This window comes from Ascaphus truei, chromosome 4, assembly GCF_040206685.1.
Source record: "Ascaphus truei isolate aAscTru1 chromosome 4, aAscTru1.hap1, whole genome shotgun sequence".
NCBI classification, from domain to species: domain Eukaryota; kingdom Metazoa; phylum Chordata; class Amphibia; order Anura; family Ascaphidae; genus Ascaphus; species Ascaphus truei.
In genome coordinates this window covers 406,759,422-406,786,458 of record NC_134486.1, presented here as the reverse complement: position 1 = coordinate 406,786,458, position 27,037 = coordinate 406,759,422, and the positions used below count along the sequence as shown (strand labels likewise).

At 45.5% G+C, this 27,037-nt stretch overlaps 1 protein-coding gene and 1 pseudogene across 1 annotated transcript; both read left to right on the top strand.

The window, feature by feature from the left end:
* The first annotated feature begins 2,125 nt into the window (after positions 1 to 2,125).
* LOC142492451 (dual specificity protein phosphatase CDC14A pseudogene) lies at positions 2,126 to 3,749 on the top strand (annotated as a pseudogene).
* A 2,882-nt stretch (positions 3,750 to 6,631) lies between these two features.
* Positions 6,632 to 7,910, top strand: LOC142492450 (dual specificity protein phosphatase CDC14A-like). The gene is given in 2 exon segments (XM_075595087.1): positions 6,632 to 7,060; positions 7,062 to 7,910. Coding segments are annotated over 2 exon segments (1,278 nt in total).
* The last annotated feature ends 19,127 nt before the right edge of the window (positions 7,911 to 27,037 follow it).

Below are 27,037 nucleotides of genomic sequence, written 5' to 3'. Positions count from 1 at the left end.
GTGGGCTGCTCTGAAAGATCTACAGAAGGCAGACACAATGATTTTTAATACTTGGAATAGCCTTCTGAACTCATATGATCAGTTGAAAAAATTTACATTTGCTGTTCTTACCATCTTCGGCTCTACATATGTATGTGAACAATCTGTTTCAAGCATGAATCATATAGAGTATATTAAGAAGCCAAATAACCAATAACCGATGAGAACTTGGAGTCGTGCTTAAAATTAAAAACTACAAGTTACATACCAAACATACATAAACTTTCCAAGGAAATGCAAGGACATTGTTCGCATTAGTTTTAAGGAATGCTTGTGCATTGTGTGTAATTTTGTTTCTGTTAAATTGTAAATGTTTATAATGTTAACAATGTCAAGAAATATATTTTTTGAATATTTACTTTAGTTGTATTCAGGATACCTTCTCCACTTAATAAATAAATACTTATAACGTGTTATCAATTCACTGTCTTCTTAAATCAACCGTACTTGTAAAAATATATTTATGGCTCTTTGAGAAATTCTAAATCGTTGTTCTACTCATATTTGGCTCTTTTGGACTAAGAGTTTGATGACCCTTGGTATAGGGTAATACCCGAAGTGAGAGAGTGGACGACTAAAATTCCTCTACGAACCTACGTATATGCTCAGAATATCTCCCCATTCCCGATGGACCTTGATGCAGGACTAAGTTTGGGCCGCATATATCCGGTCAGCCCTGTGGAAACAGTACCACAGGTGAACGCCGCTGCAGTGGATGAGCAGTTAGTCAATCTGGATTTCAACTTCCGAGATTCGACGCTGCCAACTGAGTGTAAGGCCGAGTCCATAGAAGGACAGGCCGAGCAAAGCAGTGCTGACGCTCCGCGCGGAGCCCCTGCATCCTCTATGAGGATGTCTTTAGAGGGGGCTCACGCGAGCGTCAGCAAGCGTGCTGAGGAGGCAGCATTTTCGGCCGATGGAATTTCTGTTCCAGACCGCGCTGAGGAAGTCACGTGGGCGGCCAACAACCAATGACAGGTAAGTGAAGCAGAGAAATGGATACATGTAAGTAAAACTTTTGTTATTCTTTTTCTGTGTGCCTTTTGCCTTTATTTGTGCTGTGACTTGTGTGCTGTGACTTGTGTGCTTGGGTGCTGTGAATTGTGTGCTGACTAGTGTGCTGTGAATTGTGTGCTGACTAGTGTGCTGTGAATTGTGTGCTTGTGTGCTGTGAATTGTGTGCTGACGTGTGCTGTGTCTTGTTTTCTGTGATGGATTCAGCACTTATTGAGGATTTGATCAACGAGGTCTCCCTCAGAGATCCATTGTGGAACCAACGTTCCAGAACTTATCATGACAGAAATGTCCACGATAAGCTCTGGAAAGAGAGAACGCAGCTACTGAACACATCACGTAAGTATTTCCCCCCCTTTTATGCGTATACTGTACATGTGTATTTGCCTTTCCCGCCAAAAGCATACCCATGCGCCTGTATACATGTATTTCCCCCCCCCCTTTTATGCGTATACATGTGTATTTGCCTTTCCCGCCAAAAGTATACCCATACGCCTGTATACAAGTAATTTCCCCCAAGGTATGCGTATACATGTGTATTTGCCTTTCCCGCCAAAAGCATACCCATACGCCCGTATACATGTAATTTCCCCCCAGGTATGCGTATCCATGTGTATTTGCCTTTACCCGCCAAAAGTATACCCATACGCCTGTATACATGTGTTATAAATCGATAGTATCCATAGTATTAAAAATGCATGTTTTAAATTTTTTATTGTATATCTAAATTTATGTCTTTTTTTTTTTTTGGTAGCAACAATTACAAAGGCGAAGTGGAAGAACCTTCGGGATGGCTACCGGCGGGAGCTGAAGAAGTGCAACCCACCGCGTTCAGGGGACCCTGGACTAAGCATCGGTGAAGGACTTCAGACTCACTGACAGTGGGCCAAACACACGCACAGACAGATGTATGATGGGTGGGTGTTTTTCAAAAAGTTTACGCTGTAAATTTAAAAAACGGACCGCTCGCGTCCCCGGCAACAGCCGAGGCGCGCTCTGCTGGCGCACGCCCCCCGCACTTCACAGGCTGCACATGTGTGTCGGCGGCTGCATGTCGGGGCGCAATCCCCCTGTGATTTGAAGGATGGAGAATCAGGAGCTGATCAGCGCAGCAGAGTTTATCAAGGATCGCTTATATTTTGCCACCTTGAGGAATAAACCAAAAAGCATCATAAATACTCACTACTTCTGTACAGACGAGAAGCTCGTGCATGAGAACTTCTACGCAGATTTTGGGACTCTGAACCTTGTACTGCTCTACAGATACTGCTGCAAACTCAACAAGAAGCTCAAGTCCTTCAGCTTGTCCAGGAAGAAAATCATTCACTACACGAGCTGCGACCAGCGGAAACGCGCCAACGCCGCCTTCCTGATCTCTGCGTACGCGGTGATCTATTTAAAGACCCCGGAGGAGGCGTACAGAGCCCTGCTCTCCGGGCCAGCCCCTCGTATCTCCCGTTCAGAGATGCTTCGTACGGGAACTGCACCTACAACCTCACCATCTTGGACTGTCTGCAAGGCTCTCCGGCACGGCTTCTTTCACTTCAACAGTTTTGATGTGGATGGATATGAGCATTACGAGAGGGTGGAGAATGGAGACTTTAACTGGATCGTCCCGGGGAAATTCCTGGCGTTCAGCAGCCCGCACCCGAAAAGCAAAATTGAAAATGGTTACCCCTTCCACGCACCTGAAGCGTATTTCCCCAACTTTCAGAAAACACAACGTCACGACCGTCGTCCGACTCAACAAGAACATTTATGACGCAAAGCTCTTCACGGAAGCGGGTTTCCATCACCACGACATGTTCTTTGAAGACGGGAGCACGCCCAGCGATCCCATCCTGCGCAGGTTCCTGAGCCTGTGTGAGGGCACGGAGGGAGCTATCGCCGTGCACTGCGAAGCCGGCCTGGGCAGGACTGGATCCCTGATCTCCTGCTACATCAGAAAACACTACAGGTTCACACACTCCGAGGCCATCTCCTGGCTCCGAATATGCCGTCCCGGCTGTATCATCGGACCCCAGCAGCACTTCTTGGAGGAGAAGCAGACCTGGCTGTGGGTTCAGGGCGACATTTACAGATCCAAGCAGACTCAGCTGGAGGATGGGGCTGTCACCCAGATCCTGTCTGACTTTGAGGATCTGTCTGTGGGCCGGAGCCTGAACCGGTGGCACAGCATGGAGAGAGCAGGAGAGAATAATTATGAGGATGAGTTGGGGCAGAGAAACGCTCTGACTCAGAGAGACAAACTGCGCGCCTTGAAGAGTCGGAGACAGCCGCTCTCTGCTACCACTTGCGCCCTGCGTCTGGATGAGATGAAGATGCACACGAGATCCAAGTTACAGCCGTTCAGGGTGATCGCATCGAACAGCGCGCAGGGGTCCATGTCCCCGCTGAAGTCGTCCAAGGTGTCGGTGTCTACGTCGGCTACGGCGAAACGCATCGGGCAGAGCCAGGCCTCCTTCAACACGGGGAAAGGCTTCCCGGTACGGTCGCGGTTTGCCGGCTCCCTGGGGAACCTGAATTCTGCCACCGCTGAGACCGAGAGCGCCTGCATCCTCTCTCCCGCCCGCCCCGGCTATTCCCCGGCACTTCCATCCAGCCCGTACCCCTCCCAGCCTCCTGATCGGACTCCCAGCGAGCTCAACAACAACCGCGGCAGCAACCTGAACCTCCCCGGCACGACCAACGACTGAGAAGCCAACTGAAAGATTTGAGTCTTGAGTCCTGTATAAATATGAAAATCACTGTGTATACACTGAACATTTGGCAATTCTCTAAAAAAAAAAAAGTCCAACCGCATAAATCGCATAAAAAGTGATTGAAGTACGTTTGTCATAGGCATATATGAACATTAACATACAGTATTAGTGTGCGTACAATATATGTATGTATCATAAGTATGGGGGTGTATTCATATGCATGCATGTGTTGTCTCGAAATATTTTGGTAAAACAAAAAGCCTCTTCCTTGAAAGGTTGCAGACCCCTGGTCCAGCCGATGTCTTTCTCTACTTTTTGGGGATATGGTGGGGGCCATGATAATCTGTTGGTGTTTTATGTCCTGTGTCATCAGAGGAGTCTATTGCACATGGGCAGTTTCCATCTTCTGAATATTTGCTTGTTGGTTACCTATTGTCTAAACTCTTTTTTTTCTTTATACAGATCTTTTTCGTGGTATCCCAGTTTGTGCTGTTGCCCTGCAGACTGAGGGGTGTGCCCATGTTCTGCCACATAAACCCAACTGCCTGTGTCTGGGATTTGTGTCCTTGCTCTCCTGTGCTCTCATCCCACCGCTACTTAGTCCTTCTACCATCCATTATCCTACATTCGGCTTTTTATGGCAAGTAGTACTTTCCATATATCGTACTGTGGTCTCCAGGCGAGTGTGTTTAAGAAAATATTGTCCAATAAAAACCATTAGCGCACACTGTGAAAAGCCACTTTAACCTCTCATATTCAGTTGTACTGTTCATTATTAACACTATCACTGCTCTTATCTATGGTCATGATCTACAAATTGTTTGTGATTTACACTTCTCAGTTTAATGTTCTTATGGGTAGGACCTCACTATGTCATATTGGAATGTGTTGCACATACTTTCAGTTTATGATTTAACTGATTGCTCGTTTGTATCTCCCTCTTTACGCCAACATATTGTTAAATGCTTGTGACGTATGCGCAGATCACCAAGCATCCTGTTACCATGATGACAGAAGGACCTGATCCAGATCATGGAACATGAATGGTCCGGATTAGCTAAGAGCGGGTCACGTGAACGACAGAGGTCAGACACACCTGCACCCTCTTAAGGTGGAGGATGCATGTCCTCCATTCAGGCTAGGTAAGGAAACCTTGAGTCATTGGATCTTTTTCTGAAACATAATCAATAGCAATAATCTGAACATAAAATTCACCTCAAATATTAGTAAGCTGAAGGTGGAATTTTTAGGTTTAGCACTCTATGTGGAGGAGGTTCTGGTCAGTTACAGACATCTCCGGGATTACCTCAATTCGCAGCAGGCCACAGAGCCACCGTCACCCATCTTATTACCGGCTCTCAGAACAAGCAACCCAACTATAGCCAGGTCCCCCTCTGGGCTCCCCTCACCTCCGCTGCGACGAGCTGCGGGTAAATAGGGAGGTTGCTGCTGGGCGTGCGGGTCGCTGGAGGTCCTCTTCGCAGGGCGCCGCCATCTTTAATCACCCGCGCATGCACAGTGGAAACTGGCGCAGAGTGCCCCGATAGCGGCTGCCATTTGGCAGAGTTGCACATGCACAGAAGCCCTATAACAGCGGTGGCCATTAAAGGAAAGCTCCGCAGGGGAACTACAAATCCCAGCAGCCCCAGGGGCTGGTAGACACATGACACCGCACAGCCAATAGGGCTGCAGCATTCCCCTGCACCATGAGATACATTTGGCACGCTGGAACCGCCCGCTCAGTCAGAAGGGGAGCAGAGACAGAGAAGGTAGTGTCCAGGGAGCGGTGCATCCCTAGACTAGGCCTAGCTTGCCCACTTATGCCCAAGGTAGGCCCTGAGACGCAAACAGATTGTGGCTGCTTCAGGGACAGGCTGCTTCAGGGACAGGCCCCTTAGATAGGGACACTGCCCCAATTAGAGCTATAGTGTCAGGGACACAGCGACACCGCACAGTACCTGCGGCCTGTTGTCTTGGACAAGACCACCACCGCCATATAGACTCTTCATGGTTGGATCCTCCAGCCAGAGTCCACCCAACGTTGAGGCGTACGCCATCGCTGACTGTGTGGGACCAGACGGGCTCGTTTCACCAGTTGTTGGTAACCAGGTGCTGGAGCACCCGGCAGGTATCAAGATCATCAAGTGCACCCACTTCCAAGTGCTACCGCACACTTTGGGGTGGGATGTGGATCCTGTGAACACCGGGGTGGTTAGGTGCCCAGGGCACCTCAGTACTTTTGGGGAAAACCTCACCAGGGTGTGCACAAGGTGGTTGGGATAATTTGTGGTTACGGCTGTGCGGGGCTTGCATAATATATGTTATTCCGTTATAGTATTTATTATATGCTTCAGTAAACCTGTTATCCTATACAAGTGTGTGTATATCTCAGCTTGCACACCCAGCCTGTATACCTCAGCTTGCACACCCAGCCTGCCGGACACCCGTCCTGAGATCCAGGTAAAGATAGAGTCCAGTCAAAACCCCTGTACATCCACACATTACCTGTGCAATTACCTCATTTTAAGCCAGGTAAGAATAGGGGTTACACCTGTATTGTTATAAACTCCCTTATTAGCCGGGCAGGGAGGGTTACATATTCTATTTTTAAATTTTTTACAATTTCTCTGATAAGCTGTATCCAGCAATATCATAATGCATATAGCCTGGTGACAGATAAGGAGTCTAATAGCTATAAAGTTTGCACAGAAAGCAGTCGAAGAAAGTAGTAGTCAGTTGGCACGTGAGGAGAAAGTAAGAATGCTGGAGGCGGAAATAATTGGGCACATCGTAAAGAAAAATGATGGGGGTGGGGGGAGAGGATGGGAAAGAGAGGTGAGCAAACCTCAGCCATTTCTGACTGCCAAACGGCAGGGATGCCACACACGTGGTTGTCCAGGAAGAAAATCATTCACTACACGAGCTTCGACCAGCGGAAACGCGCCAATGCCGCCTTCCTGATCTCTGCGTACGCGGTGATCTATTTAAAGAAGAATCCGGAGAAGGCGTACAGAGCCCTGCTCTCCGGGGCCAGCCCCTCGTATCTCCCGTTCAGAGATGCTTCGTACGGGAACTGCACCTACAACCTCACCATCCTGGACTGTCTGCAGGGGATCCGCAAGGCTCTCCGGCACGGCTTCTTTCACTTCAACAGTTTTGATGTGGATGGATATGAGCATTACGGGAGGGTGGAGAATGGAGACTTTAACTGGATCGTCCCGGGGAAATTCCTGGCGTTCAGCAGCCCGCACCCGAAAAGCAAAATTGAAAATGGTTACCCCTTCCACGCACCTGAAGCGTATTTCCCCAACTTTCAGAAAACACAACGTCACGACCGTCGTCCGACTCAACAAGAACATTTATGACGCAAAGCTCTTCACGGAAGCGGGTTTCCATCACCACGACATGTTCTTTGAAGACGGGAGCACGCCCAGCGATCCCATCCTGCGCAGGTTCCTGAGCCTGTGTGAGGGCACGGAGGGAGCTATCGCCGTGCACTGCGAAGCCGGCCTGGGCAGGACTGGATCCCTGATCTCCTGCTACATCATGAAACACTACAGGTTCACACACTCCGAGGCCATCTCCTGACTCCGAATATGCCGTCCCGGCTGTATCATCGGACCCCAGCAGCACTTCCTGGAGGAGAAGCAGACCTGGCTGTGGGTTCAGGGCGACATTTACAGATCCAAGCAGACTCAGCTGGAGGATGGGGCTGTCACCCGGATCCTGTCTGACTTTGAGGATCTGTCTGTGGGCCGGAGCCTGAACCGGTGGCACAGCATGGAGAGAGCAGGAGAGAATAATTATGAGGATGAGTTGGGGCAGAGAAACGCTCTGACTCAGGGAGACAAACTGCGCGCCTTGAAGAGTCGGAGACAGCCGCTCTCTGCTACCACTTGCGCCCTGCGTCTGGATGAGATGAAGATGCACACGAGATCCAAGTTACAGCCGTTCAGGGTGATCGCATCGAACAGCGCGCAGGGGTCCATGTCCCCGCTGAAGTCGTCCAAGGTGTCGGTGTCTACGTCGGCTACGGCGAAACGCATCGGGCAGAGCCAGGCCTCCTTCAACACGGGGAAAGTCTTCCCGGTACGTTCGCGGTTTGCCCCGGCACGACCAACGACTGAGAAGCCAACTGAAAGATTCGAGTCTTGAGTCCTGTCTAAATATGAAAATCACTGTGTATACACTGAACATTTGGCAATTCTCTAAAAAAAAAAAAGTCCAACCGCATAAATCGCATAAAAAGTGATTGAAGTACGTTTGTCATAGGCATATATGAACATTAACATACAGTATTAGTGTGTGTACAATATATGTATGTATCATAAGTATGGGGGTGTATTCATATGCATGCATGTGTTGTCTCGAAATATTTTGGTAAAACAAAAAGCCTCTTCCTTGAAAGGTTGCAGACCCCTGGTCCAGCCGATGTCTTTCTCTACTTTTTGGGGATATGGTGGGGGCCATGATAATCTGTTGGTGTTTTATGTCCTGTGTCATCAGAGGAGTCTATTGCACATGGGCAGTTTCCATCTTCTGAATATTTGCTTGTTGGTTACCTATTGTCTAAACTCTTTTTTTTCTTTATACAGATCTTTTTCGTGGTATCCCAGTTTGTGCTGTTGCCCTGCAGACTGAGGGGTGTGCCCATGTTCTGCCACATAAACCCAACTGCCTGTGTCTGGGATTTGTGTCCTTGCTCTCCTGTGCTCTCATCCCACCGCTACTTAGTCCTTCTACCATCCATTATCCTACATTCGGCTTTTTATGGCAAGTAGTACTTTCCATATATCGTACTGTGGTCTCCAGGCGAGTGTGTTTAAGAAAATATTGTCCAATAAAAACCATTAGCGCACACTGTGAAAAGCCACTTTAACCTCTCATATTCAGTTGTACTGTTCATTATTAACACTATCACTGCTCTTATCTATGGTCATGATCTACAAATTGTTTGTGATTTACACTTCTCAGTTTAATGTTCTTATGGGTAGGACCTCACTATGTCATATTGGAATGTGTTGCACATACTTTCAGTTTATGATTTAACTGATTGCTCGTTTGTATCTCCCTCTTTACGCCAACATATTGTTAAATGCTTGTGACGTATGCGCAGATCACCAAGCATCCTGTTACCATGATGACAGAAGGACCTGATCCAGATCATGGAACATGAATGGTCCGGATTAGCTAAGAGCGGGTCACGTGAACGACAGAGGTCAGACACACCTGCACCCTCTTAAGGTGGAGGATGCATGTCCTCCATTCAGGCTAGGTAAGGAAACCTTGAGTCATTGGATCTTTTTCTGAAACATAATCAATAGCAATAATCTGAACATAAAATTCACCTCAAATATTAGTAAGCTGAAGGTGGAATTTTTAGGTTTAGCACTCTATGTGGAGGAGGTTCTGGTCAGTTACAGACATCTCCGGGATTACCTCAATTCGCAGCAGGCCACAGAGCCACCGTCACCCATCTTATTACCGGCTCTCAGAACAAGCAACCCAACTATAGCCAGGTCCCCCTCTGGGCTCCCCTCACCTCCGCTGCGACGAGCTGCGGGTAAATAGGGAGGTTGCTGCTAGGCGTGCGGGTCGCTGGAGGTCCTCTTCGCAGGGCGCCGCCATCTTTAATCACCCGCGCATGCACAGTGGAAACTGGCGCAGAGTGCCCCGATAGCGGCTGCCATTTGGCAGAGTTGCACATGCACAGAAGCCCTATAACAGCGGTGGCCATTAAAGGAAAGCTCCGCAGGGGAACTACAAATCCCAGCAGCCCCAGGGGCTGGTAGACACATGACACCGCACAGCCAATAGGGCTGCAGCATTCCCCTGAACCATGAGATACATTTGGCACACTGGAACCGCCCGCTCAGTCAGAAGGGGAGCAGAGACAGAGAAGGTAATGTCCAGGGAGCGGTGCATCCCTAGACTAGGCCTAGCTTGCCCACTTATGCCCAAGGTAGGCCCTGAGACGCAAACAGATTGTGGCTGCTTCAGGGACAGGCCCCTTAGATAGGGACACTGCCCCAATTAGAGCTATAGTGTCAGGGACACAGCGACACCGCACAGTACCTGCGGCCTGTTGTCTTGGACAAGACCACCACCGCCATATAGACTCTTCATGGTTGGATCCTCCAGCCAGAGTCCACCCAACGTTGAGGCGTACGCCATCGCTGACTGTGTGGGACCAGACGGGCTCGTTTCACCAGTTGTTGGTAACCAGGTGCTGGAGCACCCGGCAGGTATCAAGATCATCAAGTGCACCCACTTCCAAGTGCTACCGCACACTTTGGGGTGGGATGTGGATCCTGTGAACACCGGGGTGGTTAGGTGCCCAGGGCACCTCAGTACTTTTGGGGAAAACCTCACCAGGGTGTGCACAAGGTGGTTGGGATAATTTGTGGTTACGGCTGTGCGGGGCTTGCATAATATATGTTATTCCGTTATAGTATTTATTATATGCGTTCAGTAAACCTGTTATCCTATACAAGTGTGTGTATATCTCAGCTTGCACACCCAGCCTGTATACCTCAGCTTGCACACCCAGCCTGCCGGACACCCGTCCTGAGATCCAGGTAAAGATAGAGTCCAGTCAAAACCCCTGTACATCCACACATTACCTGTGCAATTACCTCATTTTAAGCCAGGTAAGAATAGGGGTTACACCTGTATTGTTATAAACTCCCTTATTAGCCGGGCAGGGAGGGTTACATATTCTATTTTTTAATTTTTTACAATTTCTCTGATAAGCTGTATCCAGCAATATCATAATGCATATAGCCTGGTGACAGATAAGGAGTCTAATAGCTATAAAGTTTGCACAGAAAGCAGTCGAAGAAAGTAGAAGTCAGTTGGCACGTGAGGAGAAAGTAAGAATGCTGGAGGCGGAAATAATTGGGCACATCGTAAAGAAAAGTGATGGGGGTGGGGGGAGAGGATGGGAAAGAGAGGTGAGCAAACCTCAGCCATTTCTGACTGCCAAACGGCAGGGATGCCACACACTGTTTGTGCTGTTGCCCTGCAGACTGAGGGGTGTGCCCATGTTCTGCCACATAAACCCAACTGCCTGTGTCTGGGATTTGTGTCCTTGCTCTCCTGTGGTCTCATCCCACCGCTACTTAGTCCTTCTACCATCCATTATCCTACATTCGGCTTTTTATGGCAAGTAGTACTTTCCATATATCGTACTGTGGTCTCCAGGCGAGGGTGTTTAAGAAAATATTGTCCAATAAAAACCATTAGCGCACACTGTGAAAAGCCACTTTAACCTCTCATATTCACTTGTACTGTTCATTATTAACAAGAACTTGTAAAATAATTACATCAGAAAACTGGAGAGAAATGCAATTTAAGATAATGCATAGGGCATATATACCCTTCACCAGACAAATTACCAATATAGAAGCAGACACAACGAAATGCCCCAAATGCAACCTCCCTAAAGCTAAACTCAAACACTGTCTCTGGACATGCATAAAAATTAACGAATTCTGGATACAGGTCCTACAATATATTAAAGAAGTTACAAAAATTAGCTGGGTAAGACACCCCCTCCCTATGATATTTGTCAATTCTGAACCTTGGACAATTAAGATCAACCAAAATAGGGGGGCCATTCTCCCAACAGAGATGATTCTCCTGGTAGCCAGAAAAGCCATTATGATCAAATGGTTAGATTCACAAGCACCAAACATTGAACTTATAAAATCCCTCTTGGTCAAACTGATCACGATAGACAGAATATCTACCGAACAAGTAGCAGATCATCAGTATGCCAAATTTGATCGAAAATGGGGGATGATTATAAACTCTTTTCCCCAGCTAGAACAGAATAAATTCAGATGACACCCAAGATAGGATGGTAAACTAAACTGGACGGAAAACCTGATAAAGGAAATATAAAATAAGGAGAACGTCCTGCATCACAACATAACATAATAACATGACAGAACAGAGTAAAAACAAAGAGCCTAGTCTAAACAAATATGATAACTAAAAGAAAGAACGGTAGTCACTAGCAAGCTATGATACAAGGTTTTACGTTAAATGGTCGAGATATTAGATCAAGACCAGTTATAAGTTCGAAAAAAGAAAAAAAATGGGTATAACAAATATGTATTGAAATATGTAACATTATACGATAACTTATGTACATGTAAATACAAACACCCTAATAAAAAGATACTTTAAAAAAAAAAAAGGATAAAAGTTGTTAACTTTTTTAATGCAGGTTATTTATATAATTCCCATTGTAGTTTTATTTCAAGTTCAATGCTGTATATTTCCATGCTGTTAATTCTAATAAAATGTGCGTTCCCCATTATGCTAAAAAAAAAAACACTTAAAATCCTTTAAGAATGCAAGAGGAAGGGGGGGCCTGGGTGTCCCAGATATCACAAAGTATTATTTAGCGGCCCAGTTGAGGCAAGCCGTAGTGTGGAACGCAGACCCGGGTCTTTATTGTTGGCTAGACATTGAATCCCACTACGTAAAAACGCCTTCCCTGCAGGCCCACCTTTGGTGCATAGACAAGGGGGATAGACCACCCCGTAGGTTCGACCTTGGTGCCATCAGACACACCTGGGAAGTCTGGCGGAAATGCACATCAAAGTTTAAACTAACTGCTCCAAGCTCACTACTTACTCCGTTCCACAACAACCCCCACTTCCCCCCGGGATGTGAACCAAAGCAGTTTAACTATTTTCGTCTGAAGGGGGTTAGGGTGGTCGCCGACCTACTGAGCGATGGAAGGCTGCTGAACTATCAAGAATTACGAGCAAAATACGAGGCCCCAGAACTGATCCCATTTAAGTATCTCCAAATTAGACATTATCGCCAAAAATTGTCCCCAAAATTTGAGTATCCTCCCCTCACCAATTTTGAGAGGCTTTGCCGAACTGGCAAACATCAAACAGCCTTGATCTCCAACATATACGCTGGTATGGAGAGAACAACAGGCCCCTCCACTCACGACTACATTTCCAAGTGGGCGGCGGAATTAAGTATAGAAATAGATAAAGAAAACTGGGAGGATATATGGGACGCTGCTTCAGGAACTTCCATCTGTACCACGGCAAAGGAGAATATCTACAAAATCTTGTTCCACTGGTATCTAACCCCAGTTAGATTGAAGCAAATCTACCCCCTGGCCTCAGATCTATGTTGGAGAGACTGTGGACAGAGAGGAGACATGGCCCACATTTGGTGGTCATGCTCAAAAATCCAAAAATTTTGGCTTTCTATTCAAACTTTAATCCGAGAGGTAACTAGACTCACATTAGACCCAGATCCACTGACCTTCCTCCTGGGCAGGCCAATAGAGGAAATTGACCGGAAATAGAGGAAATTAATCTCCTCCATCCTTACTGCGGCTAGGTGTGCTGTGGCATTCTCCTGGAAAAAGATCTCTCCCCCCTCCATTCAGGCGGTTAAGAGAAGAATAGATGATGTTATGCTTATGGAACGTCTGACGGCGTTTCTCAAACGCAAGACTGCGTCATTACAAAATATGGGAACCCTGGGAGGTTCACTGACACCTAAGCGAACCTGATAGGAGACACCATGATCACCCAGACCACAGCCTGAAGGATGTTAGGGTCAGCGGGACGGGGAAAGCTCACCCTCTCCCCCCCTTCATCTTCGCACACCCTCCCCCCCATACCCTCCCCATCCCCCCCCCCTCTCTTTTTCAGACCTCTCGCTCCCCTGGTCACCTGGTGACCCAGAGGTCGCGCCACCCTTGGCGGTACACCCCCCCCCCCTCTCCCAACACGGAAAATCAGAAAACCAAAGTGTATTACGAAAGTGTGACGTGATATATGCCTGTAAATTTGCCTGTTTCCTAATTAAAAAGTTACAAAAAAAAAAAATCCTTAAGAACTGCATTTATATTATCCAGGTATCGGCATCTTTTTGATTTTGCAAGTCCCAGGAGTGACTCATTTTGTTGTGTGAGGCAGCTCATTTTTTATTAGCCAATACATACAAGGGATGCTAAAATGCTTGTTCCAGTGTCAGGGCCTGTTGCAGTCTACTTAATGCCATATTCTTCAGCTACAGCCCCCTGCTATAAGTTTTTAGTCCAGCTATTGTTCTAAGTATTAATACAAGGGCAAGGAGTACAATTTTTACACAGAATACCATTTCTTTTGTTATGTACAACCTTTCAATTTCATATACTTTTTAAATAGTGACTACTTCTAGAATGCCTTTTTTATTTACACAGCATAAGTGTTGCTTATATTTTTCCAAAACACAATCCGGAGATTTGTCCCAATGTTAAAGGATGCAAGACGGGACAATACAACTATTTTTATGTACCCACTTTGACCATATAGATCATCCAGGTTAGGACAGGACTATTTTGCTGCTTAATTTCAAGTTCTCTTAAAAGGTTTGAGCCAGTTTTACCCAAGCCGACTCCAGCAACTGGTTGTTTAATGAGCAAGACAGACCGGTGGGCATCACAACCTTGGGTTTAGGGGGATAAGTGCCATCTATAATCACTTACACCTTATGTCTAGTAGCCATCATACCTTGAGATAGGCTGCTTTTGCATGCAGCTTTTTTTTTTATATGGCAGAAGAGATTGAGTCTAATCCAAAATTCAACACTTAGCATATATACGCTGTTCATCAGCCTCTTGAGAAGTGTATTCATCAGTGACCGGCTTGATATTGTATATTATATATATGTAGCCAGGTATTCCATCGGTCTCCGTGTGTGCCGGAGGGGCGGCGTAGTCGGCGGTGATCTCGGCAGCAGAGGGCCGCCATGTTGGCTGTGCGCGCGCACTTCGCAGAGAAGCGCAGTAGCGGCGAGCGCGAGTACGGGGTCTTTGCGAGACAGGCAGGCAAGGGGCACCTTGCGGTGGCCATTAGAGGGATAGGGACAGCATGAGTGCGGAGCGGCGGCCATTATAGAGAGCACAAGGCTCCCTATGTACAAGGCTGTAGGCGGGACTACAATCCCCATGATGCTCAGGGGCAGTGACACCACCTGATACCAGGACCCAGCGTGTGCGTTTCAGCAAGAGCGCGGACGTCATCTCTCTGCAGTCCCCAGGCACTGCGTGTCAACGCTACTCATGCGTTCCATGCAGGGTAAAACAGGAAGTCACTCTGCAATCACCAGACACTGTGTGTCAGCGCTACTAGGGCTCTCCACGCAGGGTGAACTAGGAGGTAAGTGAATACACAGTGGTAGCGCTACCCACTTGTATATTATCAGTAGAAAATCATATATTATCATAATAGCCATCTATGGGGATAAAGTAATAGATAACCCAGAATAGATAACACACTAGACAGTGGACATGGTGAACCAGGAAATAAGTAAATACACAGTGGCAGGGCTAACCACTTGTGTATAATCAGTAGAGAATTATATATTAGCATAATAGCCATCTAAGGGGATATGGTAATAAATAACCCAAAATAGCTAACACACTAGAAGGTGGACATGGCCAGATAAATATAATAGTACAAAGCAAGAGTGTAAAAGCAAATTAGCATATACATCTAATAAAAATATATACTGTAGATAAATAAACACTTATATATACTGTATATATATATATATATATATATATATATACATATATATATATATATATATATATATATATATATATAAATAACCTGAGTCAAATATAACAGAACACAGCACACAGATACTAAAAAACATTAAAAAAAAACAAGCATATAATATATTAAAAAATAGGATCTATACACCTCATTTATATTTTTTTTAAAAACATTAAAATCGAAGTCGACATTCAGTCCCTTTGGTTGTAGTATTTTTAGCTCAAAGATCCAAAATGATTCTCGTTGAGATAACTGTTGTACCCTATTCCCACCTCGCCAATGTGTAGGTACTAGTTCTATCCCCATGTATTTTAAATCATCGGAGTTGGAGTTATGATATTTTTTTAAATTTAGGGGAACACTGATTTTCTACCCCTAAATTGATGTTTCTTAGGTGTTCAAGAATTCTTGTATGGAGGGGACGTGTAGTTCTTCCTATATATTGTAATCCATATGGACATACCAGCATGTATATTACATGTGTGCTACAATTTATAAATGATTTAATTTTAAAGCTTTTTTCTGTATGTTTAGAGCTAAAAGTATCAGTTTTAGTCTGACCATTTTTACACGCTTTACATGTGGTGCACTTATGGAAGCCTTTTGGTAGAGATGGTAACCATTTATCCACTTCATTATCTTGTTTTCTTATTTCTTTTAGGGCACTGGTTGCTAACGAGTCTTTCAAGTTCTTAGCACGGCTGAACACTACCTGCGAACGTTCCTCCAAGAAATCGCCCAGAATGGGATCCCCTTTTAAAATATGATAGTGCTTTTGAATTACTTTTTGAATTTTATCAAACTCACGATTATATTTTATTATAAATGGAATAAAATTATCCTTAATTTGTTTCTTTTCATTAGTTATTAAAAGATGTTTTCTGAGGCGCATGCGCGATGGTGTGGTGGATGGATGCCTGAACCCTGAGCTCCGTCCCCTGCCGAATTAAATGCACTAAAAAATCCGCTTAAAACGTATATTATTCCTACGGAGCCTCCCTTCTTCACTCGGTGAACCAGCCAGAATGGCCCCGCAAAACCCCCCAAAAAAAGACAACGGGCGATATGAGGAAATACTTAAATCGGTCTAGCTCCCGGAGCGCCGGGGCCGCAACGGCGTCAAATTCAACAGCAGGTTCCGACTCCGATCACGAGGAAGAACTGCCGGAGGGGCCTGAACAGCTGCCGGTCCGCCAATGTGACTTCGACAGACTGTACCGAGACCTAAAAACCCTCCTACAGACAGAAAATGAAGAACTACGCAAAGAAGTTCGGAGCGTGGGTGAAAGGACTGGGGGATTAGAGGAAAAAATGGCGGCCACAGCTAAGTCGTTAAAGAAAAATGAAAAACGCACCGCGCACCTTCAAACCCAAATAACCGAGATCGCAGACCGTCAAGAAGATGCGGAGAATAGGGATTGCCGCAACAACATTAGGATTCGCGGCGTACCTGAGGCAGTTAACGACGTTGAAGGATTCATCTCCCGCTGGCTAACAACGTTGCTCCCCGAGCTACCTGAAGCAGAACTCCAGATGGACCGCTGCCACAGGGCCATCAGGAGCAGACCTCTGGCAACGGAACAGCCGCGGGATCCCATTGCCAGACTCCAATACTTCAGATCCAGAGACGCGGTGTTCCAAAAGACTAGGACGGAGGGGTCCTGCCGATTTGAGACCACCCACCAGATCTTTCAAGACCTATCTCCAATCACGCTAGACAGAAGAAGAAAGCTGCAACCGATCACAAAGCTACTGCGTGAGAGCGCGATTCGGTACAGATGGACCTTCCCGTTTGGTCTATTGGTCATCAAAAACAGGAGGGCCATCTCTATTAAGGAGATCGAGGACGGTGAAGAATTCCTCCACATAATAGGAGTGAAGGAGGGTCCGGCGGCCGCCCCTCGCAGGGAGCAACCACCTGAATCAGACTGGCAGAAAGCAGGCAGACCTCGGGAGACAGCGGTTGAAGCTGAGGGCTGAGGACTGAGGCAGGACACCGAAGTGGCCTTGTTTAAAAGACGTTTGGTTATTCGTTTAAAATAAACCATGACTCTTTGTTCCCGAAGTTACGGACGAAGTTACCATTAAAGTTGACGTTGTAATAAACTCCCAATCATGTGATCGCCCAAAAGATGTAAATGTTCCTAGAAATAAAAGCAAAGCTGGGCCCCGGAAAGGTCAAGACGGATGCCCTATAGCGTGCGAAGAAGGGACTATACCTGGAAGAAAAGGAATAAAAGATAAATCAACACTCTTAACTGTTCAGTGGGGCCAAAATCAGAGTACAATCCCCCACGCATGGTGGTGGAACGCAAGAGATGCAAGATGGCGATGATGGAGGACACAGACGCCATGTTAAGACCCAGAGGATGAAGAAGAGGTATGGCGGGGAAGACAGAGCGGGAACGCAGCCGGCTCCGAGGACATCCAGAGGGAAAATGGCGGAGACCGGAAACACGTCACCGGAAATAGCCAGGCGGCCATCTTGGAGGGGGCAAGATCAGGTTCCAAGATGACGTCAGCAGAGAGTGACGGATGCAAAGAGCCCCCGGAAGCCGCGGACATAGGATGGAGGACAAGGGGTCGTACGAGAGGGAAAGAAGTAGGGGAGGACAGGATTAGGTCAGAGAGCGACGACAGGGAGGGGATAATAAAGATGGGGGAGTACATAGGCTATGGAATCAAATAAAGATAGGATCGGCACGTACTTAGAGTAGCCAGGGAAAGAGGGGACGTGAGGGATTATACCAGTCGCAGATTTAGGAAGCAGCGCCCAGGGGTTGGAGGAGGCGAAGAAGTTTAAAATGAGCACTCACAAAGGGATGCCCATTAGGAAGGGTAACACCAGGAATGGCAACCTTGGTCTATCAACTAGAGTCCATAAGAAGCAGTCCACTCTCGTAAGAGCTGCAGTTCTAAAGTCATGGGGCCTACCTAAGAAGAGAGAAAGGGAGTAGGAGCTAAGTAAGAAAGTGACTAAACGGAGGAGGGGTGGGGCAGTAGGTGACTGAGTATACCAGGGAGGGACCAACTAGGCTAGCTACGGGGAACAGGAGAGAGTTATCGGCTACACCACATAGGAGGAGAGTCTGTTAATATTAATGTGGATGTTTTTGTTCTTTATGTTCAGCCCATGTCAAGGAGGTGGGGGGCGTGGGGACTGGGTTCCATGCCCGCCTTCGCCGTGGGACTCTGTCATGGGAGAGGGGGTTTGGCCCGGAACCGACAGCTAGAGCCTCCTGGCTCAGAGGACTGAGGACCAACAATTTAATAGATATCTGGCGTGAACAACACCAAGGAGAGAGGTTTTACCTTTTACTCCCACCCACACGACAGATACAGCAGGATAGATTACCTCTTTGTGTCTAGCAGAATGTTTTCTCAGATCACCCACACGGGAATCCATGATATTTCATGGTCGGATCATGCACCTGTTGAGCTGCGGTGCTCAGATTTTAGACTAGACAGACCAGCAGCGGAGTTCCTGATAAAAATTCCAGAGATTGAATACAAAGTAGGAACTCGAATCAGGGAATATTTTAAGTAGAACGTCGGCAGTGTTATTTCACATTCCACCCTATGGGAGGCCCATAAGGCAACGCTGAGAGGAGAGCTCATAGGGTTGTCAAGCAGGCGTAAAAGGGAGAAAGATAAAATTATCAAACAAACACAATCCGAATTGGCTATCAAAACTAAACTAAATTTGCTGCTGGTCTCCCGAGCTGAAAAGGAGTTGTCATGGTCTAAACGGAATTTTTTTTGAAAAAGCACACAAGCCAGATGCCCTCCTTGCCAAAAAACTCAGAGACAGAGATCAAAATTTCCGGATACAGACCATTCGGACTAGAAAGGGAGATCTAATTTCTGACCCCAAATTAATAGTAGCAGAATTCAAAGCATATTATGAATCCCTTTATGATTGGGGCGAAAGTCTCACAAAACGGGAACACTATTAGACAACTGAAGGCATTCCTAGAGGGGGCTGGATTACCTAGACTTAACAGAGAGGAAAGGGACGCATTACATGTTGACTTCTCATTAGAGGAGCTCCCAGAGGTAATGAAGACACTAAAGTCATCCAAAGCCCCTGGCCCGGGTGGCTTCTCTAACCTTTATTACAAAAAAATTCAGAATATCTTGGCTCCTCACCTATTAAAATTATTCAATTCCTTTCTGGAGGGTGCCCCCATTCCTGGCTCGATGCTACAAGCGTCAATCTCATTGATACACAAGCAAGGGAAGGACCCAGCAGACTGCAAAAGCTATAGACCCATTTCATTGATCAATTCGGACACTAAAATATTTTCCAAATTATTGGCTAACCGTCTCAATAGAGTTATGCCAAAGCATAATATATGCCCCTACAAGGCAGCACTCTTTAATGACCCCGTTTGTGGGTAACCCTGATTTCGCTCCCGGCCTGCAGAGTAAAGCCTTTACAATTTGGAAACAAAAGAGCCTCACGAGGCTTCGGCATCTGGAGGGCAGAATCTCAATAAAATCCTTCGATCAACTTAAATCCGATAAAGAATTACCAAATTCAGAATTCTTTAGGTACCTCCAGATTCGTGCGTAATGCACTAAAAATCCAAAACGCCTTGAGGCGAACAAATTTCGAGCAGCTCTGTTCAAGAGGTACAGATACCAGGGGATTTATCTCTGGTTTGTAGAGAGGTGATCTGTCCTGCAAAGGACGCCGACATCAAACTGAGTTACAGGGTTAAGTGGGAAGACTTAGGGGAGACTTTAGAAATCGAAGACTGGGACACTATAGTGATGGCGACGGCAAAATGCTCCATCTGCACCACATTAAAGGAGAATGCATACAAAGTCCTGATGAGATGGTATCTTACCCCGAAAAGATTGGCAAAGTTTGTTAAAGGTTACCCCCCTTGGGAACAAAACAATGTGGGGAGCAGGAAGACTTGCTGCACATGCTGTGGGGGTGCGACAAGACGGCCCCGATCTGGGAAGATATTAGAAACTGGCTACAGAATGTACTCGGTCACACGGTCCCTTTGGACCCTTGGTTGTTTCTGTTGGGCAGGCGCACCAAGGGGCTAAACAGATCGGAACATAAATTAATCGCACATTTTGCCACAGCCCCGAGGTGCGAAATCGCGGAATTGTGGAAGCAACCGGAATTACCCAATATCTCAAAACTTCGGAATAGAATTTGGTACGTTTGCCGGATGGAGCAGTTGACGAGTCTGGTCAATGACACTGGCACAAATTTTCTAAAAACATGGGCTTTATGGCTAGCCCAATCAGATATCCCAGGGGTGAATGCCTCCAATAAATTGCTATGATAGCTCGAAATGTATTCTCTTTGGATGGGCGGGTGCTGACTTAGGCAAGCAAGAGACAGGTAGGGTGGGCAGGGGCAAGAACCGCTCGAAATTATGGTCAGAGGTCACAGAAGGAAACTGATCCCTTGCACAAGGGGATATGTGGAATGAAGTCGGGCTGAAGATACCTAGGACTGCATCCCCCCCCCTCCTTACCCCCATCCCTCATGTTTGTCGTCCGGTCTTGTGGCGTCAGTGTGTGTCCCCGTCTATTTAGTTGTTCCTGTGAGTTATAAAACAGAGTGCTGCGGATGCAGAATTATATGGCATTGTGTTGATAGATCTTTGTATGCCTGTATCAAGCACTTAATAAAAATTTTGGTTGGGAAAAAAAATAAGTTTTTCTATCCATTGTGTCTTATTTTTTTCTTGCTTTTTGTAAAAGGGTATTATCATATTTCTTATCTGTTAATCTTATTTCTAAAACGACCGCTTGTTCGTTAAAAATCCCCACCTCTGAGCAATTTCTCTTAATACGTCTCAGTTGTCCTGTAGGGAGGGATATTATTTGCAAGTATGTTAACAAGGGAACCGACATGGCAAATTTTGGACTCACAAATTAAAACATCCACAACGAAGTTGCTCAATACCAGTTGGGAAGATATATCAGTAGTAATGAAGCAGTTTGGAGGATTTTAAGCTTTCCTATTCACGAACGCCACCCAACCGTTGTTCACCTCACTGTTCATTTAGAAAACGGACAGAGAGTATACTTCGCACCTCATAACGCAAAGGCACTTGCTGCTCAACCACCAAACACAACTTTAACTGCCTTCTTTACATTGTGTCAACACGACTCATTTGCAAAGACATTACTATATCCTGACATTCCACGATATTACACTTGGAATACATCTACGAAGAATGTCAAGAAAAGAAAACATGGAGTACCTGTTCCTGGACAAGATGCCGTTGCAAGCAAAGCCTTAGGTCGGGTCTACACAATTCATCCAAACAACGCAGAATGTTTTTTTCTCAGAATGCAACGTAATACAGTTCCAGGACCAACTTCTTTTCAAGATCTCAAAACAGTCAACGGACAACTTTGTCAGACTTATAGAGAAGCTTGCCAAAAGCTTTGTTTACTAGATGATGATGAACACTGTGTAGCCCTGGATAAGTTTGGGCTATGATTCTTTATCCTCCTGGCAGTAATCATCCCCGGTAAGGGCAAGTTTGCCAGGAGTAATCATCGGTTTTCCCCACACACATGCTGTGCAGTGAGGCAGTGAAGATAGTGTCATCAGGCTCTGTGTCCAATCAGTGACACAGGGGTGGTGCCTATTGGAACTACTTATTGCCCAGTACTCCTGAATTTAGCAGTTCCTCTCCCCCTTGAGAGAGGATAGTCTACCCCAGTAAGCTGCCAGGGCTCTGGCAGGCTTTGTGACCCTTCCTCTGGGACAGGTTGGAAACTATTCCTTTCACTCCACTAGGGAGTAAGAGAAGAGCTAGGACAGCTTATAGGGCCCTGACAAGGAGTGATTGTCCAGGGACTTCCTTCGGGTGACAACCCTATGATGTGCGGCTGAGTGACCTGGCTGTAAGATGGGCAGTCTGCCTGGTGGAGAAATAAAGTATATCCTTGATATAGAAACCTTCTTTCCTGAGCCTGAAATCATTCAGGGAGAAGTTGCAGAGAGAATTTCTCCTTCAGAGATTCCTCCCTATCATGCTGGGGATCTGTTGGAGATGGAGGCGCTGTACCAGTGAGTATTACTCGGCTCTACCTCAAAAGCCTGTCCTGATATTCCCCATACCCCCACGGGAGACTCAGGGCCACCTGTTGCGAGCAGGTTTGCACCATCTTAGACCCAGTAACCATGACACCATTTCCCCTAGGGTACCCGACATGAGATTGGGGGGGGGGGGGGGGGAAACAAGGGTTACAACTGGAATACTACATTATCTGAAGCAGCGTTACACTGTTTTCCGGATAAAATACGAAACCTTTTTGCCATTATACTCACCACCTGCCACCCATCCAACCCTAACACTTTATGGGAGACATAGAGAAAATATGAGTGAAGATATACTTGACAAAGCACGGAGAGACAACCCAACACTAGATTTACAATTTTTACCAGAAATTTTCAACGATGTACTCATATTATTAGAAGATAAATGTCTAGCTATCAATAACAAAACACTACTTCAGTTAGGTGTACAACCTCCCCAACGTAATCACCGAGATATACTTAATACATACCTTATGCGAGAGAGAAACTACAATATTGAACATCTAAGAACATACAGTATGTTGCATACAGAAAACCCATGTTAATCGCACAACAATTAACCACATATCATAACATCTTGCATCACATCACAAAGGGAGAAGGTGCAATAATTTTTCTCCATGCACCAGGAGGAACAGGAAAAACTTTTCTCATCAACTTACTCCTTGCCGAAATCATAATGCAAAATCATATAGAACTTGCAATTGCATCCTCTCTTATGGATGGAGGAAGAACAGTACACTCAGCTCTCAAATTACCTCTAAACATTGCCAATGAAGAAAACCCAACATACAGTATAATATTACCAAATCATCTGGTGAAGCACGCGTACTACAAACTTGCAAACTCATTGTCTGGGATGAATGTACGAAGGCTCACAAAAAAACACTTGAAGCCCTTGATAGAACATTAAAGGACTTACGTAACACTAATGAACTCATGGGAGGAGCAGTAGTACTTTTATAGCTGGTGATTTCCGACAAACACTTCTAGCAATATCAAGATCCACACCAGCAGACTAACTTCATGCATACCTTAAAGCTTCAAAACTATGGCAAAACGTCAAACAATATGCGAGTACAACTTTTAGGACAATCAAGTGCACAAGATTTTGCTGACAACCTTCTTCAAATTGGTGAAGGTACTTTACCTACTCACCATCAGGTGAACTGCATTTTCCACCCAATTTTTGTCACATGATGACATCACTTACAGACCTCATACATCACGTCTATCCAAGCATATTACAAAATTACACTAATCACCACTGGCTATGTGAACGAGCCATCCTTGCAGCTAAAAATACTTCTGTTAATGACATCAATCATCAAATTCAAGATATGCTTCCAGGACCACTAACTCAATACAACTCCATGGATACGATTGTGGATAGCGATGAAGCCGTAAACTATCCCACAGAATTCCTAAACTCACTAGAACCCCCGGGAATGCCACCACATCTGCTTTGACTAAAGTTGGATCACCCATCATGCTACTTGGCAATCTAAACACACCTAACCTTTGTAATGGAACAAGACTGCATCAAAACATTACTGCCCAACCGAAAGGCCAAAGGAGATGTCTTCATCCCCCGCATTCCACTGATTCCAACAGACTTGCCCTTCACTTTCAAACACCTACAATTCCCATTCAGACTAGCCTTTGGTATCACCATCAACAAATCACAAGGACAGTCAATCAAGTGCACTGGTATCAACTTAGAATCACCATGTTTCTCCCATGGACAGTTATATGTGGCATGTTCTAGAGTCGGATCACCAAATGAGTTGTATATCTTTGCTCCAACTGGAAATACTAAAAATGTTGTTTATAAACAAGTGTTAAAGCTGTAAAAATGTTACAACAAAAATTCAGTTATCAAATGAGTTTATTCAGTGCACACAATGGAGACAGCTTCAAAACAAAAAAAGCTCTCTCCCAGATAACACGGTATGCCATATATTTATACCCTAAAAACTAAAGCTCCACCCCTTTATGGGGGGGCATGCACGTCAGTAAATGACATCATTTTGTAATACATAACAATACTAAAACTGATGTAAGTTTGCAATACATAACAAATTATGTAAGTGTGCGTCAACTAAAATGACATAATCTTGTAATACATAATACTGGATAAATACGTAAGCTAAAAATCATTATGGGGTTAAATGTGATGTCAGTTCTGCCACCTGGCATATTAGTATGAGAAACAGTTTCATTGTAAGAATCTGAGCTTATCTTAGGCCGAGTCCATAGCAGAGGAAGCCACGCTGAGCCGTGCTGACGCTCCGCGGTGAGCCCCTGCATCCTCCATGAGGATGTCTTTAGAGAGGGCTCACGCGAGCGTCCGCAGGCGTGCTGAGGCGGCAGCAATTTTATCCGACAGGATTTCTGTTTCCAGACCGCGCTGAGCAAGTCACGTGGGCGGCCAACATCCAATCAGAGGTAAGTGAAGCAGAAAAATGGATACATGTAAGTAAAACGTTTGTGATTATTTTTTTGTGTGCCTTTTGCGTTGATTTGTGCTGTGATTGTGCTGTGACTTGTGTGCTGTGATGGATCCAGCACTTATTGAAGACTTGATCAATGAGGTCTCCCTCAGAGATCCATTGTGAAACCAACGTTCCAGAACTAATCATGACAGAAATGTCCACGATAAGCTCTGGAAAGAGATAGCGCAGCTACTTAACACATCACGTAAGTATTTCCCCCCCCTTTCTGCGTATACATGTGTATTTGCATTCCCCCCTAAAAGCGTACCCATACGCCTGTACTTATGTATTTTCCCCTTTTTTCTGCGTATACATGTGTATTTGCATTCCCCCCTAAAAGCATACCCATACGCCTGTACACATGCCAGTAATGGATAGTATCCATAGTATAAAAAATGCATGTTTTATCAATTGCATTTTATATCAAAATTGATGGCATGTTTTTTTATATCTTTTTTGTAGCATCAATAGCAAAAGGGAAGTGGAAAAGCCTTTGTGACGGGTACCGGCTGGAGTTGATGAAGTTCAACCCACCACGTTCAGGGGACCCTAGACCAAGCATCGGTGAAGGCCCATCGACGTGGCCATATTTTGAACTCATGAGTTTTCTGAAAGAGCAAATGCTGCCAGCGAAAACAACATCTAATTTGGAAGAACCCGGAAGCCAGGAAGAGCCCTTCCTGGAGTTGTCTTTCGTGGACGATGACCCGTGTTCACAGCCAGTTTCTTTAGTATCAACGCTGGAACCTACAGCAAAGAAACAGCGTCCCAACACAGATTTGAAGCGCAAAATGGTGCAAATTGAAGAAAATAAATTTGGATTGATGCAAGCCATGATGCAGACAACCAATGAAGAATTGGAATTTTTTAAGAGCTTGGTCCCCTATGTCATGCCTTTGGACAAATTGTCAAAGCTTCGGCTGCGACACAAAATACAAGAACTTGTATTTGATGCGGTGGCCGAAGTTGAGGCACATAACTAGAACTGTATTTGCAAATTATAAAAATTTCCGTTAAAATTAAAGTTACACTAAATAATCTTACCAATGTAGTTCAATAAATATTTATATTGTTCATTTAACTTTTTGTGTGTGTTTAGTCTCCATTTATGGATTTAGATTATACAATTGTTAAAAAAATTATAAAAAAAAAGACAAAGTTATCACCACCACATATTTACTGACTGTCACACACACTCACAGACTCCATCTCCTCCCACCGCGTTTATTTTATCTCCATCCAGTATCATTTAGTTGGAGGTTAGTAGGTAGGTAAATGAGAATTTTCACAGGTAGTGTAGGACCTGCATAATGGTCATGCCGTGACTGCAGGCTTAGGCCTCGTTCAGGGTGCTGGCTTCGGAGGCAGGGCGTGCTGACGTGCTTGCTGCAGTGAGAAACAAAGTATTCAATTTGAATACTTGTTTTCAAGGTAGCTACTGCCCTGCCTCCGAAGCCAGGCGTTGCCGCTGACGACAGCTCAGTAAACGAAAATTTCGTTTCTTGGAGCTGAAGCCGCGTCACAGGGACCAAGGCAGCCAATGAAATCATTCTTCAGAATGATTTCATGGCTGCAGCTTGGATACTTTAACCCTGCAGCCTGTAGCCCCGCCCCCTCCCCAACGCTGAAAAGGCAGCTGGGGGATAATCACATGTCGCCAGCAAACTCCCAGCACTGCCTCCCGCACGCCCCCCCTCCGAGCCCTCAGCTGCCTCCCTGAACGAGCCCTTATAACGCTTCGGCCAAAGAGAATACCAACATTGAAGTATTTAACTATGCATTTTGTTACATTTGATGTAGCATTGGGTATCTTTGTCTTTTGTTGAAAATATTAAAATAAACAGACTGCACTGTAAATGTTTTTTCAGTATTATAACAAGAAAACATTTCATTTAAACTTGGGTGGGTTTTTTTCGGGGGGGGGGAGGGAGGCGCTCCTTTCATTTGTCCCGGACCCCATGATTTCTGTTGGCGGCCCTGCATATTGCTTGGTCTGCACCTATAACAGAGTAAATGTCTATATAACTATGCCTGAGAAAAGGGAGCAGCTCCCTCACACAGGCAGCATGTCCCTTTATAGAGGAAGGAGGACCACATCAGTGTTAATTTAAA